The 15,180-nt window shown below is 40.4% G+C and overlaps 1 protein-coding gene across 2 annotated transcripts in view; it reads right to left on the bottom strand.

The window, feature by feature from the left end:
- Positions 1-15,180, bottom strand: part of elmo3 (engulfment and cell motility 3) — a 49,017-nt gene that overhangs the window by 18,691 nt on the left and 15,146 nt on the right. Inside the window, exons 7-15 of one of the 2 annotated variants that reach the window (XM_016996214.2) lie at positions 14,639-14,738; positions 13,770-13,921; positions 10,805-10,883; positions 9,188-9,238; positions 8,875-8,997; positions 7,763-7,894; positions 6,419-6,523; positions 4,645-4,753; positions 2,213-2,349 (exon numbers count right to left, since the gene is read on the bottom strand). In XM_016996214.2, the coding sequence (XP_016851703.2) occupies positions 2,213-2,349; positions 4,645-4,753; positions 6,419-6,523; positions 7,763-7,894; positions 8,875-8,997; positions 9,188-9,238; positions 10,805-10,883; positions 13,770-13,921; positions 14,639-14,738 (988 nt within the window). Of the gene's footprint in view, positions 1-2,212; positions 2,350-4,644; positions 4,754-6,418; positions 6,524-7,762; positions 7,895-8,874; positions 8,998-9,187; positions 9,239-10,804; positions 10,884-13,769; positions 13,922-14,638; positions 14,855-15,180 lie in introns of both variants that reach the window. The other variant, XM_016996215.2, reaches the window with a different exon arrangement.

The following is a 15,180-nucleotide window of genomic DNA, read 5'->3' as shown; positions in this document are numbered from 1 at the left end:
CTTCTTCGGAGGCTTTTAAACAGAGGCTGGATGGCCATCTGTCGGGGGTGCTTTGAATGTTATTTTCCCACTTCTTTTTTTTAAATCATTTTATTTATAATTATTACAGTACAATAAAAATAACAGGAGGGAGACGAGTATATTCCAAAAAAAAGGAAAAAAAGGAAAAAAGAAAAAAAAATAGGAAGAAACCCCAAAGCCCTCCCTCCTCTCTGTGTTATCTTCCAGCTCCACTGCTCTGCGGTTTGCTTCTTATCTTTCCTGTTTTTTTCCGAGCTTATTTTCCTAAGACCTGAGAGTGTCTTTGCTTACTCATTAATTCCTTCTATATTTCCAGATTCCTTTTTCCCCTTAAATATTTGCTCACATTGCTCCAGTCCATTTTTATCCTTGTTTGATCCTTTGAAATTATCTGTGTTAAAATGTCCATATTTTGTATGTCCATCAGTTTCAATGTCCATTGCTCTAATGATGGTATTTCCGATGTCTTCCATAATCTTGCTATTACTATTCTTGCTGTGCTTATCATATATATAAAAAGTTTTTCATTATTTAGATCCAAAGAAAAGTCCGTTAAACCTAATAAAAAATATTCCGGTTTTAACATGAATTTTTTTGTAGTATGATCTCCATCTTCCTGTGTACTGTTCTCCAGAACCTTTTAACCACCTTACATCCCCACCACATATGGAAAAAATCCCCCTTTTCTTTCCTACATTTCCAACACTCCTCCCCATTTTTCCCCTTATTAAATTTTGCCAATTTTCCCGGTGCGATATACCATCTAAAAAATTTTTTATACCAGCTTTCCTTTAGAGCTGTTGAGTATGTAAATTTCAATCTTTTTTGCCAACATCTTTCCCAGTCCTCCAAGTTTATAGTGTGTCCGATCTCCCTTGCCCATATGGACATGATTTTCCCACTTCTTGGCAGGGGGTTGGACTGGATGTCCCACGAGGTCTCTACTAACTCTGATTCTAAGAGTCCAAGTTTGTAGATTCTAGCACTGATGTTGAAATTCTCAGATGTTACCTGTTGCTGGTTCATTTCTCAGGTAATCTCGAGCACCTACGCAGCTGAGACCTCTCTTTTTTGCAGGTCAACAAAAGCTGGAACAGTTAATTCTACCTCAGCCAGCTCAAAGGAACTCGCTTGCACTTGTTTCGCAGGCTGAGAAGTAGTAGTTCCTTATCAAAGCTTGGTTGAGGGAGCTGCCGGTCTCTGCTGGGCTCCAGCTCGACTGCTGAGCCTTCCACCAAAATCTCCTCATCATCCTTGAAGGCCAACCCAGAAAAGCGAGGCTCTGTAACTGCATGCCTCATTCTTAATTTACCTCAGTTTGGACTATGTTGTGTCAAACTTTAGCCCTCTAAAACCGGTAGTTAAGGGAGCCAGGTCTGCACTTTCCCCCTGTAAATGGAGCACCACATGGAGGAAAACTGATGGAAGAAAACTAGTGCCACTTTTGGAATCAGCAGGTCAAATATACCCCAAAACAGGGCTAACATTTGAGTCAACACAATGTGTGTTAACCAGCAAAATCTAAGCAGGCCAATAAAACATCAATTATGGCAACCATATCTGAAAGTTTTACAGCCTGCCCAATATAAAACAAAATACAGGAGAGTCTCACTTATCCAACACTCGCTTATCCAACGTTCTGGAATATCCAAAGCATTTTTGAAGTCAGTGTTTTCAATACACCGTGATATTTTGGTGCTAAATTCGTAAATACAGTAATTACTACATAGCATGACTGCGTATTGAACTACTTTTTATGTCAAATTTGTTGTATAACATGATGTTTTGGTGCTTAATTTGTAAAATCATAACCTAATTTGATGTTTAATAGTAGGCTTTTCCTTAATCTCTCCTTATTATCAAACATATTCACTTATTCAACGTTCTGCCGGCCCGTTTACGTTGGATAAGCAAGACTCTACTGTAACTACCTACACATTTTTTAAAAACCCACTGACATTATGATGAAGCAGCTGCTCCCCCCTGTGGCCAGAATCGAACATCCCCTCAGGAGAAGGTTAAATTGCCTCTGCGTCTGTCTGTCTGTCTGTCTCTGTCTCGGTTCGATGTGTTGATGGGCATTGAATGTTTGCCATATATGTATATAATGTGATCCGCCCTGAGTCCCCTTCGGGGTGAGAAGGGCGGAATATAAATACTGTAAATAAATAAATTAATGGCTGGGCCTCACCTTGTCAAAATCCTCCTGCGTGGCACGCATCTCTTTCCAGGTCTTGTTTAACAGCTGGATGCAGATGCAGAACAGTTCCTCAAAAAAATGTTCTTGTCCAAAGAACATGGGGTAGAAGGCCTGGGCGGTCTCAGAGCCTGTAGTAAAGGAGCAACATGATGCCTGAATGTGATGTGCCTTTTCTTTCTTCTTCCTCCTCAATTAATTTCTAGGCTTCCAAGTATGAAAGTGAAGCAAACAGCCCAGACGACTCTGCTCTTCAATAAATATCATAGCATTTTGAAAATCAGACACTTGAAGAAATTTTCATGACTGAAGTTGAGAATATACTAAGAGGGTTTCATTGTAGTGAACCATGTATTTGAATATTAACTTCCTGGAAAGTCAGAGGGAATATTTTTCTAGCCTCTACAGTCTATAAAACCCATCTGAAATCCTGTGACTGCCTCCTGCAGAATCCTGAGGCTTTAAATCAGGCATGGGCAAACTTTGGCCGTCCAGGTGTTTGGGACTTCAACTCCCACCATTCCTAACAGCCTCAGGCCCTTTCCTTTTCCCCCTCAGCCGCTTAAGCTTAAAAGGAAAGGGCTTGAGGCTGCTAGGAATGGTGGGAGTTGAAGTCCAAAACACTTGGATGGCCAAAGTTTGACCATGCCTGATTTAAATGCTCAGCCAGAGAGGTCCTGAGTATCACGAAACCACAAACCCCAGAATTCTGCAGGAGGCAGCCACAGGATTTCAGATGGGATCCGTACTCTTTGCCTACTCTTTCAGCTTTAGTTAGTGTGATCAGGCCTGCACATCCTGCCACCCTCTAGGTGTTTGGGACTCTAGCTCCCAGAAGACCCAGCCACCTTGTCAGGAATTCTGGGAGCTGAAGTCCAAAACAGCTGGTGGACCACAGAGTGTGCAGGTCTCCTCTAAGTAAATAAAATAAAATATGTATTTCCCTTGTAGTTCAAATCATTGCTGGGGAATTCTGTGGCTCCTGCTCTCTCAGCCGCCAATCCCGAACCTTTTAAATAAATAAATAAATGTGACTCTAGAGCAGGGGTCCCCAAACTAAGGCCCAGAGGCCGAATGCGGCCCATCGAAATCATTTATCTGGCCCCCACGGCACAAGGGGGTTGGGCTAAATGACCCAAGGGGGCTCTTCTTCTCTTACAATTATTATTATTATTATTATTATTATTATTATTATTATTATTATTATTATTATTATTACTTTATTATGACACAGCAAACAAGATAGATATGCTGGATTTCATATCACAAAATCACAAGTCGAACACTTCCCAAGTGTCTAGGACTGTGTGATGTATTTTTGGGTGCAGATCCCAGTAGGGTGGCCTTTTGCAGTTGGCAGATCGTGATTTTTGTCAATGTCTATTGTTTCCAAATGCTGGCTGAGATCTTTTGGCACAGCACCCAATTATTATTATTATTATTATTATTGACATTGAGACTGGGTGGTCATCTGTCAGGGATGCTTTGCTTGTACTTTTGGTGCACAAAGGCAGAAAGGGGTTGGACTAAATGGCCCAAGGGGTCGTCTTCCAACCCTCTTTATTATTATTATTATTATTATTATTATTATTAATTAACATTGAGGTTGGGTGGCCATCTGTCAGGGGTGCTTTACTTGTGCTTTCGGTGCACAAAGGAAGAAGGGGATTGGACTCAACGGCCCAAAGGGTCTTTTCCAACCCTTTTTATTATTATTATTGTCATTATTATTATTATTATTATTATTGTCATTATTATTATTATTATTATTAATTATTATTATTGTTCAGTGGCCAACTATAGTCCGGCCCTCCAACGGTCCAAAGGATCGTGAACTGGCCCCCTGTTTAAAAAGTTTGGGGACCCCTGCTCTAGAGCACAACCAATTCTAAGATTACCCTTTTTTAGTGGAAAAGGTCCATCTTAGAAGTGGTGCAGTATACAGAATTTGACCAGGTGAGAATGTATACCTTAACATTAACAGTGATCCCATTCATGAACATACGTAATGCACATATACTGCATATATACAAAAGGCCTGTATGTACAGCTCTACCCTCCCGAATGTTTTGCTGCTGCTTCATGTCTCATGTGAGCATATATTGTATGAGTGCTGCCCTCATTTTGCTTAGTAGTAGAGCCAAATAATGGTATCATTTAGGCTGAATCTACACTGCCATATAATCCAGTATCTGATCCCAGATTATCCACTTTGAATTGCAGTATATGAGTCTACACTGCCATATAATCCAGTTCAAAGCAGATAATCTGGGATCAAATACTGGATTATATGGCAGAGTAGATGGAGTCTTGCTCTACAGAACATGACTTCTGCTCGTAAAAGGACTCAATAGTGCACTGTGAGAAACAATGCTGAGACGACAAAGCAAAGTATCCCGGGTTGCAGAGAAACAGAAAACACTTACAAGGCTCTCCCACATGAAGGATCTCACAGAGTGTGAAGGCAAGCTGGATGCTACTCCGGGCAAACGGGCACTCATGTTTATCTTCTCGGCTGCTATTCTCAAGAATAAACTGAAAGAGAGAAATCAACATTAGTGTCTTCTCTGGCCACCAGAAACCTCAGAAAATGTCCCAACCATGATGTGTCACAACAGCAATTGCTTGAAACAACACGTTTGAGAACAGGTTACCATTTTCCAGTCTTGTCTCTTACATATCAGAAGCCTTTGGACTAGTTTCATATCCTCTAGCACAGGGTCCTCAAACTTTTTAAGTGGAGGGCCAATTCATGGTCCCTCAGATTGTTGAGGGGCCGAATTATCATTTGAAAAAAAAATGAACAAATTCCTATGATCACTGCACATGTCTTATTTGTAGTGCAAAAAAAAAGCCAGCAACAATTACTTATTTATTTATGTATTACATTTATACCCCACCCTCTCTCACCCCGAAGGGGACTCAGAGCGGCTTACAAATTGTATGTACATACAATATATTATATTATTAGCATAGCACAATATTAGCATTATATATTACTATATTGTACTGTACCATTATACCGTAATATTATTAGTAATATTACATTTAATATATAATATATAATTAATATTATTATATTATACAATATTATTATATTGTATTATTATTATTAGCCGCCCTGAGTCCCCTATTGGGTGAGAAGGGCGGGGTAGAAATACTGTAATAAATAAATACATAAATATTATATTGTATTACATTAAAATATTTATTATCAATATTATATGTATACACAATATTTATTTTTTATTACAATATATTATATTATTACCATATCATTCATTTACAATATTTCATTTACAATATTGGTAAATGAAAAAACAATACAATATTTAAAAATAAAAATAATTTTAACCAACATACTGTAAACTTATCAGGATTTCAGTGGGAAGTGTGGGCCTGCTTCTGGCCAATGAGATAATCAAGTAGGATTGTTGTTGTGCCTTCAAGTCATTTCAGACTTTGGGTGAGCCTAAGTCTAAAACTAGGGCGGGGGCCAGGTAAATGGCCTTGGAGGGCCGCATCTGGCCCCCGGGCCTTAGTTTGGGGACCCCTGCTCTAGCATTTCACAGAGAGAAATGCACTGGGATGGTGTCATTTTGGCTACATAACAATCCAAACTTGGAGAATACATTCACTGGTATGCACAAATACAACAATGTCAGGAATATAGCCCCAATGTAAATAATATCATTTAGATGCCAAAATATATGTATGTTCTATTGATTCAGTGACTCTCCTCTAGTTTGGTCTAACAACAGTCCCAATATTATTCTGTCAAGTAGAAAAAAAACTTCCAGAAAACTTCCAAAGCAACGTGTGCTATTAATATTTAATATAATTAATTGGGCCCGGGCTGTGGCGCAGGCGGGAGAGCAAGCCAGCTGCAACCAGCTGCAATGAATCACTCTGACCAGGAGGTCATGAGTTCGAGGCCTGCTTGGAGCCTATGTTTGTCTTGTCTTTGTTCTATGTTAAAAGGCATTGAATGTTTGCCTGTATGTGTAATGTGATCCACCCTGAGTCCCCTTCGGGGTGAGAAGGGCGGAATATAAATGCTGTAAATAAATAAATAATAAATAATATCCAGTCCTATTCGCTAATTGGAAGAACCTGGTTATTAAAACATAAACTCAGCTTGTGATAAGTAGGAAAAAGGAGCATACTCCTCACAAGAAAATAGAAATGCCCTTGAGTTACCCTGCTGTAGGCACTGGGGAAGTGTCTGGAAAAATAGACCATGCAGTCTAGGGCGAGCAGTCCAGGAGGAATGCGGTGCAGATCCATTGCAGGGTTACTATTATTCTGAAAGGAAAAGATAAAAACATATTTATGTCTTTGGGGCTTGGAACAAAAAACAAAACAACGAAGTGCAGAAAACCCCTCAAAGCAACATTGCACCATGCATCTGGAAATATTAGCTGGGCCCATTGATAGACAAAAGTGTAATGCACTTTTGCCTGCATATTATTTTGCAGATCTTGACAAATGGCACAGAATCCTGAAAAGAACATTTTGCATATTTTAAAAAGAAATGTTCCTAGTTCTTAAAATTGTAGATATACACAGGAAATACTACTGTGTTTCCCCGAAAATAAGACAAGTGTCTTATATTAATTTTTGCTCCCCAAGATGCGTTAGGTCTTATTTTCAGGGGATGTCTTATTTTTCCATGAAGAAGAATTTACATTTATTGTTGAACAAAAAAATGAACAGGGTTGTTGTATGTCTTTCGGGCTGTGTGGCCATGTTCCAGAAGTATTCTCTCCTGACGTTTCACCCACATCTATGGCAGGCATTATATACTGTTTATTATATACGTTTATTATATACCTAGTTGTGCCCGGCCACGCGTTGCTGTGGCTAGGACTTTTTTCTTCTTCTTCTTTTTGTTGTATGAACATAGAGGAGTGGATGAGAGATTGTGCTGTCAATTTTCAAGGTTGTGGGGCATTTAGTTTAGTTGTTTTGTCCGGTGCCGTGATTCCATTACCCTTTTATATATATATAGATGTACAGTAGTTGTCATCACAAGCCAGCATAACCAGACAAACTGTGAATCCTATCAAGAATTTCTTGTTACTACCATTATTTCCATGTACAACACTCTATGGTACGTACATTTACCGATCCTGCATGCTCTGGTGTTCTCTTTGGCGGGCATGCTTCCAAACAAAAACTTTGCTAGGTCTTACTTTCAGGGGAGGCCTTATATTTAGCAATTCAGCAAAACCTCTACTAGGACCTATTTTTTGGGGATGTCTTATTTTAGGGGAAACAGGGTGAAGAGCAAACGTTAAAGGTGTTACATCTCATGTGCCTTGATGTACCATGAAGGCTACCCACTTTTAAGTAACCTTCCTCTTACCTCTTCTCTGCCCTCAACATCAGTCTTCTTCAACCTGCTCATAGTGCTAACCCAGACACTTTGTAAACAATGGTCCAGTGCAGATCCAACCGAGATACTAAGACCCCAGCATCCCTTATCAGGAGAACTTGCTGCTCTGTCTTCTCTGGGCACATCACAATCCATATAAAGCTCACCATAAAGCCTAGCTTGCGGAACTCCTTGGAGCAAAGGGAATGGCGACGTTCAGTGTTTGAGTTGCCAGCAGAAGATTCATTCTCAGACACAAAGGCTGCGTGGCGCAGGGAATGTAGGAGCTCCCTTTGTTCCTGTGCAAAAAAAACCAATATATCGATATAGACAAAGTTCATGTGGTCAGCTGGAAAGTTTAGCGCGCACACACAAACACCCCACACATAGTATCTATATATATAAAAGGGTAATGAAATTTCGGCCTAGGACAAAACAACAAAACTACACATCCCAGAAACACTAAACTTGGTAGCACAACCCCTCCTCCATGCCTCTACGTTCATACAACAAAAAGAAAAGAAAAAGTCCTAATTAGAGGGAGAGGAATAATTGTTTTTATCCAATTGCTGCCAGTTAGAAGGCTAAGCTCTGCCCACTTGGTCTCCTAGCAACCCACTCAGCCCAGGGGACAGGCAGAGTTAGGCCTCACTCAGGCCTCTTCCACACTGCCTATAAAATACAGATTATCTGATTTTAACTGGATTATATGGCAGTGTAGACTCAAGGCCCTTCCACACAGCTATATTACCCATTTATAATGGACTTAATGTCAGGGGGAAACCTTTACCCTTTACCTTAACTAACACCAATTCCTCAATACAGTAGAGTCTCACTTATCCAACATAAACGGGCCGGCAGAATGTTGGATTAGCGAATATGTTGGATAATAAGGAGGCATTAAGGAAAAGCCTATTAAACATCAAATTAGGTTATGATTTTACAAATGAAGCACCAAAACATGTTAGACAACAAATTTGGTAGAAAAAGTAGTTCAATACGCAGTAATGCTATGTAGTAATTACTGTATTTATGAATTTAGCACCAAAATATCACGATATATTGAAAACATTGACTACAAAAATGCGTTGGATAATCCAGAACGTTGGATAAGTGAGTGTTGGATAAGTGAGACTCTACTGTACTTTATTTCCCATACCACCATACTTCGCCACAGCAACGCGTGGCCGGGCACAGCTAGTACATTTATAAAAAGGAAAAGGGAAATGGAGCCAAGATGTAACAAGGCTATTGAAAAGCGAGTCCAGGGAAAACTCACCTGTGAATAGGGATCCATTGGGGTCCTCATCCTGCACTCTAAGAGGGTCAATGTGAGGGATTGCAGCACATAAAGATAATGGGCCATCTCATCTCCAATTGGCTCTGAGGCATGGACAATATTCTAGAAGCACAAGTTTCAGAGCTTAGAAGAGGCCAAGATAATGGGGGGAAACAAAAGTGAAGGACACACTGCAGCTAGAGGAGCCACTCACAACATTAGAAGCAAGGGCCCAGGATTAGCTAACAAAGATGCTGAGACAAAACATGCATGCCAAGGAACCCTCCCCCTCCCATGCCACCTTCATGCCCACCTTGTGGATAAATTGCCTGAGGTTCTTCTCCCCCAGATACTCCATCATGTCCTAGAAATGGAAAGGAGGCAATGAGATGGTCCCAGTCATAGAATCACAGAGTCACAGAGTTGGAGGAGACCACGTGGGCCATCCAGTCCAACCTACTTCTGCCAGGCAGGAAAAGCACAATCAAAGCCCCCCTGACAGATGACCACCCAGCCCCTGTTTAAAAGCTTCCAAGGAAGGAGCTTCCATCACACTACGAGGCAGAGAGTTCCATTGTTGAACTCTTCTTAGCTCAACATTGGGATCACAAAAAATTGGAAACAGTAAAACGTTTCTGAATACCACCCTGGGACCTATTCTTTATCCCCTCCTAATGAATACGGTGTCAGAGAGGATTTTCTACCTTCTGTCCGACACTAACCCTGCAGTTACTCATAAGGTGGCCCTTTTTGCCCTGGCAGCTCAGAAAACCGGGCAAAACTGTCGCAGTTGACTGTGCTGGGGATGCTTTTAACTAATAGTTGTTTTTTATATCCAATGTGTTCCCTGATTGGGTTTTAATAATGCTGTACTTACTTGGTTTTACCTTGTTTTTAATTATGTTGGTGCTAATCCATGAAATATGTAGTATTTGAAGGGCATATCCTGACATTGATATTTGCAGCATTTTAATGTTTTAATCTATATATATAAAAGAGTGATGGCATCACGGCGACCCACAAAACAACAAAACTACAGGCCCCCCAACCTCGAAATTTGACGACACAACCCATCATCCACGCCTCAAGGTTGATACAACAAAAAGAAAAGAAAAATAAAGTCCTAATTAGAGGGAGAGGAATAATTGCTTTTATCCAATTGCTGCCAGTTAGAAGGCTAAGCTCCGCCAACTTGGTCTCCTAGCAACCCAATAAAAAATAATTAAAAACACTAAAAATAATTAAAAACACTAAAAAATTAATACAATAAATACTGTAATAACAGAAAATAACTAAAATAATACAAGAAAATAAAATATAATAAATAAAAAGATAACTTACAATAAAATTAATTAAAAAATACAAATAACATCAAATAAAAATTCCACAACAATTTTTAACCAATACCACCACCACTTTGCCACAGCAACGCGTGGCCGGGCACAGCTAGTGATTTATATAGGGTTTTAATGGCATGTTTTATATTGTATTTGATGGTCTGGTTTTTGTGTATTTGTTTGTTTGTCTTGCATGCGAAAGACCTATGGTCTAAGCATTAAATAAATTTGGTATTTTGGAATACCACCCCTTTATGCAAATCTGTTAGCAACAATGTGCAGCATTTACAGCGGACTCTGTAGAAAATGTTTCCACTTTACTACATAAGAAAGAAAATCAGCTTGTTTACCAAGCCTTGCAAATGCCGATTTGTTATCAGTAAATGTTGGGGTTTTATAGCTATTTGATATACCTGAGATCACGTAAAAAAAAAATCACAGGTGAATAGGGATCACAAGTGGAAAAAGTGTAAGAAGCCCTGATTTAGACAACAACATGATCTCCAGTCTTGTTCTCTGCCGAGATCCTTGGCTAGGGATCTCTTCCTCCCCTCCTAGAGAGAGTCAAATGCATGGGACTGAAAGATCTTTACCCTTCTCTCTGACTCGCTGGCATTAAGAAGCAGAGCGATAAGAAGTGCCATCGCTTTTAGCTGCAGCTGCTGGTTCATTCTAAAAAGAAAGAAAAAAGCAAGAAAGCAAATTATGATCATCATTCAAATACCAGAAGAGTTGTGGTGCCTCACCTCTGCCCTTCACCCAAGACTCTGAGCGTCAAAGCCAAACAGAACCGCAGTTTGCAAGGACAATTGTCATTTCCTTGGTTTACAGTGTCTAGATCAGGCCCCCTCAGACTGTTGGGGGCCCGGACTATGATAAAATAGTCCAAAATTAGGATTGTTGTTGTTGCGTGCCTTCAAGTCGTTTCAGACTTAGGTCAATCCTAAGTCTAAAGTTTAGGACAGAGGCCAGGACAATGACCTTGGGGGGCCGCATCCGGCCCATGGGCCTTAGTTTGGGGACCCCTGATCTAGACGATCTCATAAGACATAGGTAAGCAAAGAGACCTCCAAAGGCCATTTAGATGGTCTCATAAGACCATAGGTAAGGAAAGGGGCCCCCAAAGGCCATCAAGATGATCTCATAAAACCACAGGTAAGTAAAGGCACCCGCAAAGGCCATCTAGACGGTCTCATATGACCATAGGTAATGAAAGTGACTTCCCAAAGCCATCTAGATGGTCTCATACTTTTGGAAAGTGACCTCCAAAAGCCATCTAGATGGCGGTAGCTAAGCAAAGAGACAAAGACCATCTAGATGATCTCATAAGGCTATAAGCAAAGAGACCTCTAAAGACCAGGTAGACTTAGGTCAACCCTAAGTCTAAAGTTTAGGACAGGAGCCAGGGAAATGACCTTGGAAGGCCACATCTGGCCCCCGGGCCTTAGTTTGGGGACCCCTGGTCTAGATCAATGATGGGCAACCTTTTGCGCTTCGTGTGTCAAAATTCACCTAAAAAACCTAGCATGACTTGGGTGGTGTGTCACTTTGAGAGAGAAAAATCAAAATTTCACAATATATATAGTTTAAATAACAAAAATATATAATTGTAATATATAACTGTATTTAATAAATCAAAAACTATTTACTACCATTATTTCCATGTACAACAATCTATGGTACCTCTTGCAGTTTCCACGCTGATTTCTCTCTATTGTAGTTTCAATGTAGTCATGAATAATGAATAATATAATAATAATATAATAGTAATAATATAATAATATACTACAATAATAATAGAATGAATATATATATATATATATATATATATATATATATATATATATATATATATATATATAAAGCTGTGCCCGGCCACGTGTTGCTGTCTGGTGGTATGGGAAATAAAGTATTGAGGAATTGGTGATATTTAAGGTAAAGGGTAAAGGTTTTCTCCTGACATTAAGTCCAGTTGTGTCCGACTGCACACTGAAGTGGATTATATGGCAGTGTGGAGTCAAGATAATCCAGTTCAAAGCAGATAATATAAGATTATAAATGGGTTATATAGCTGTATGGAAGGGCCTTGAGTCTACACTGCCATATAATCCAGTTCAAATCTGATAATCTGTATTTTATAGGCAGTGGGGAAGAGGCCTAAGTGAGGCCTATGTCTGCCTGTCCCCTGGGTGAGTGGGTTGCTAGGAGACCAAGTGGGCGGAGCTTAGCCTTTTAACTGGCAGCAATTGGATAAAACCAATTATTCCTCTCCCTCTAATTAGGACTTTTTCTTTTCTTTTTGTTGTATGAACGTAGGGGCATGGATGAGGGGTTGTGCTGCCAAGTTTAGTGTTTCTGGGATGTGTAGTTTTGTTGTTTTGTCCTAGGCCGAAATTTTATTACCCTTTTATATATATAGATATATATGTAATATGCATAATTCCCATGGAGTAAACAACAAAACCACTGGACCAAATCACACCAAATTTGGCCACAAAAGACATTAGTCATCCGATCAATCTGCATGCGGCAGTGTGTCAGCAAAAATGGCTAGGCGTGTCAATGCTGACACGCGTGTCACAGGTTGGCCATCACTGGTCTAGTGTTACAGCTGCTTTGGTCCATCGCCACCAAAGAGGTGGTTATCAGCAGTGTTATGGAAGGTATGCAGAACTCCCCAAATCTAGTGGAACAAACACCCTTAGAGCCCTTCCACACAGCTATCTAACTCAGAATATCAAGGCAGATAATCCACAATATCTTCTTTGAACTGGATTATCTGAGTCCACACTGCCATATAATCCAGTTCAGTGTGGATTTTATACAGCTGTGTGGAAGGGGCCTTAAAGGGAGCTATAACAGCCCAAAAGAGGACTGAAAGCCATGGCTATTTCAGTGTGCGTTTGATTAATTCACCAACATGATAGACCCTTTCACTGAGACATTACTTCTTAGCACTTTAATCTCTTCCTACCTTACCTTTTCCCATATTATCCCAGCTGACTCTCTGACACTTGTTTATGCACTTTATTAAAGCTTTGGATATTGTGTTTTATATGCCCGACCTCTTTTTATCTACAGTGGTTGATGCTGTATTTGTTCTCATTTGTTCTGATTTTATGTGTTTTATTGTATTTTTATAATGTTTAAATTGTTTATTTTATTTGATCTATGTTATTACTGTTTTGTTTTGATATTCGTTGTAATTGCTTTATTCTGTTTTGTTTTGGGCATCGCCCCATGTTAGCTGCCCCGAGTCCCTTCGGGGAGATGGTGGAGGGATAGAAAAATAAAGTATTATTATTATTATTAAAGTGCCTTGGAAAAACTGCAGGGGAACAACAGAGCACTATGGTTTAGAATGGAGTGTCTGGAGTCAGCGCCTGGAGGGTCATAGATTCCCTCTCCTGATAGAGACATGTACATAAATACTGCAGACCTGGACACTGTGATGGGACATATGTTTACTCCTACATCAATTAAAGCAACCAAACTCAGAAGGATAGAAAGAAAAGCAAAAATTGGCATCTGGAAAGAGGACTGCTGATGAGTGCTTACACTTGCAGAAGGGAGATGAGTCGCTCAAGGGTCACCTGTTGCTTGACCAGTTCAAAGAGGGAATGGCTGGTTGGCACCATGTTCTCCAAAATGGCCAGAGATATCTGCTGGATGGAGGCATCCATTGGAACTATGTTGACGTAACCAACAATCTGAAACAAGGGATGCAAATTAACAAATAAAGGGAGAGGGGATCAAAGCATTTATTTATTTATTTACAGTATTTATATTCCGCCCTTCTTACCCCGAAGGGGACTCAGGGCGGATCACATTATACACACATAGGGCAAACATTCAATGCCGATAAACACATCAAACCGAGACAGAGACAGACAGACAGACAGACGCAGAGGCAATTTAACTTTCTCCTGAGGGGATGTTCGATTCTGGCCACAGGGGGGAGCAGCTGCTTCATCATCCACTCTGACGGCACTTCATCACTTCCTCATTCCAACGTTGTAAATTAGTTAAACTTGCCTCCCGACTTTTATAAGTGGTACCTTATTTCCTACTTGATAGATGCAACTATCTTTCGGGTTGCTAGGTCAGCAACGAGCAGGGGCTATTTTTTATTTTTAATTGACGGCTGCTCACCCCGCCACAGGCTGGCCTCAAACTCATGACCTCATGGTCAGAGTGATTTATTGCAGCAGCTGCTCACCAGCTTGTGCCACAGCCCGGCCCCCAAAGTTACTTTTGGGATCTTGGCAACTATAGATTCCCGCTTAAGCGGCTGAGGGGGGAAAGGAAGGGACCTGAGGCTGTTAGGAATTGTGGGAATTGGAGTCCAAAACTCCTGGAGGATGGCCCAATTTTGCCCAAACCTGGTGAAAGGTCTACTCAGAACCGCATTCCATGGTAGTGTTTACCTTTTTGATGAAAGCTGGACTGAGCGTCTCCCAGGACACAAAATCGTGCTCCATCAGCTCCACAAAGGCCTTCAAAGCATAGGCCAGAATCTCTCCTATCCTGGAGCAACAGACAGCAAACAGGGTGAGAGAGCCCCAAACCTGCCACCCTTGAAGGTCAAAGTGTAGCTCTGACAAAGACAGCCAGAAACCACAGGGATGGTGCATTAGACATACCTAGAAAAGAGAGCGGGGAAGAGAACGAAAGAAGGAAAAAAATAGGAAAAGAATAAGGGATGGAGGGAGAAAAAGGAAGAGCAGTGGAGAAAAAGGAAGTTTCTGTATAAATCCAATTCCCAGAAAAGACAAAGATTTCAGAAACACAGAAGGCGTAGAATTTTGCTTGGTAAGAATTCATTTTTTTACATTTGGCAAGTAAATACTGCCAGAATTATTAAAAATTAACTACCAGTAGGTATTTTTAAATGTGAGTCAAGCGCTGAAAGGATTAAATAAGTTAGCGTCACCCTGAGGAGAATGAGTAGGCTGAAGCCTGTTAGAGT

Source organism: Anolis carolinensis, unplaced genomic scaffold, assembly GCF_035594765.1.
Source record: "Anolis carolinensis isolate JA03-04 unplaced genomic scaffold, rAnoCar3.1.pri scaffold_9, whole genome shotgun sequence".
Lineage (NCBI taxonomy): Eukaryota > Metazoa > Chordata > Lepidosauria > Squamata > Dactyloidae > Anolis > Anolis carolinensis.
Note: the sequence above shows the minus strand (reverse complement) of the source record. Positions and strands in the feature narration are given on the sequence as shown.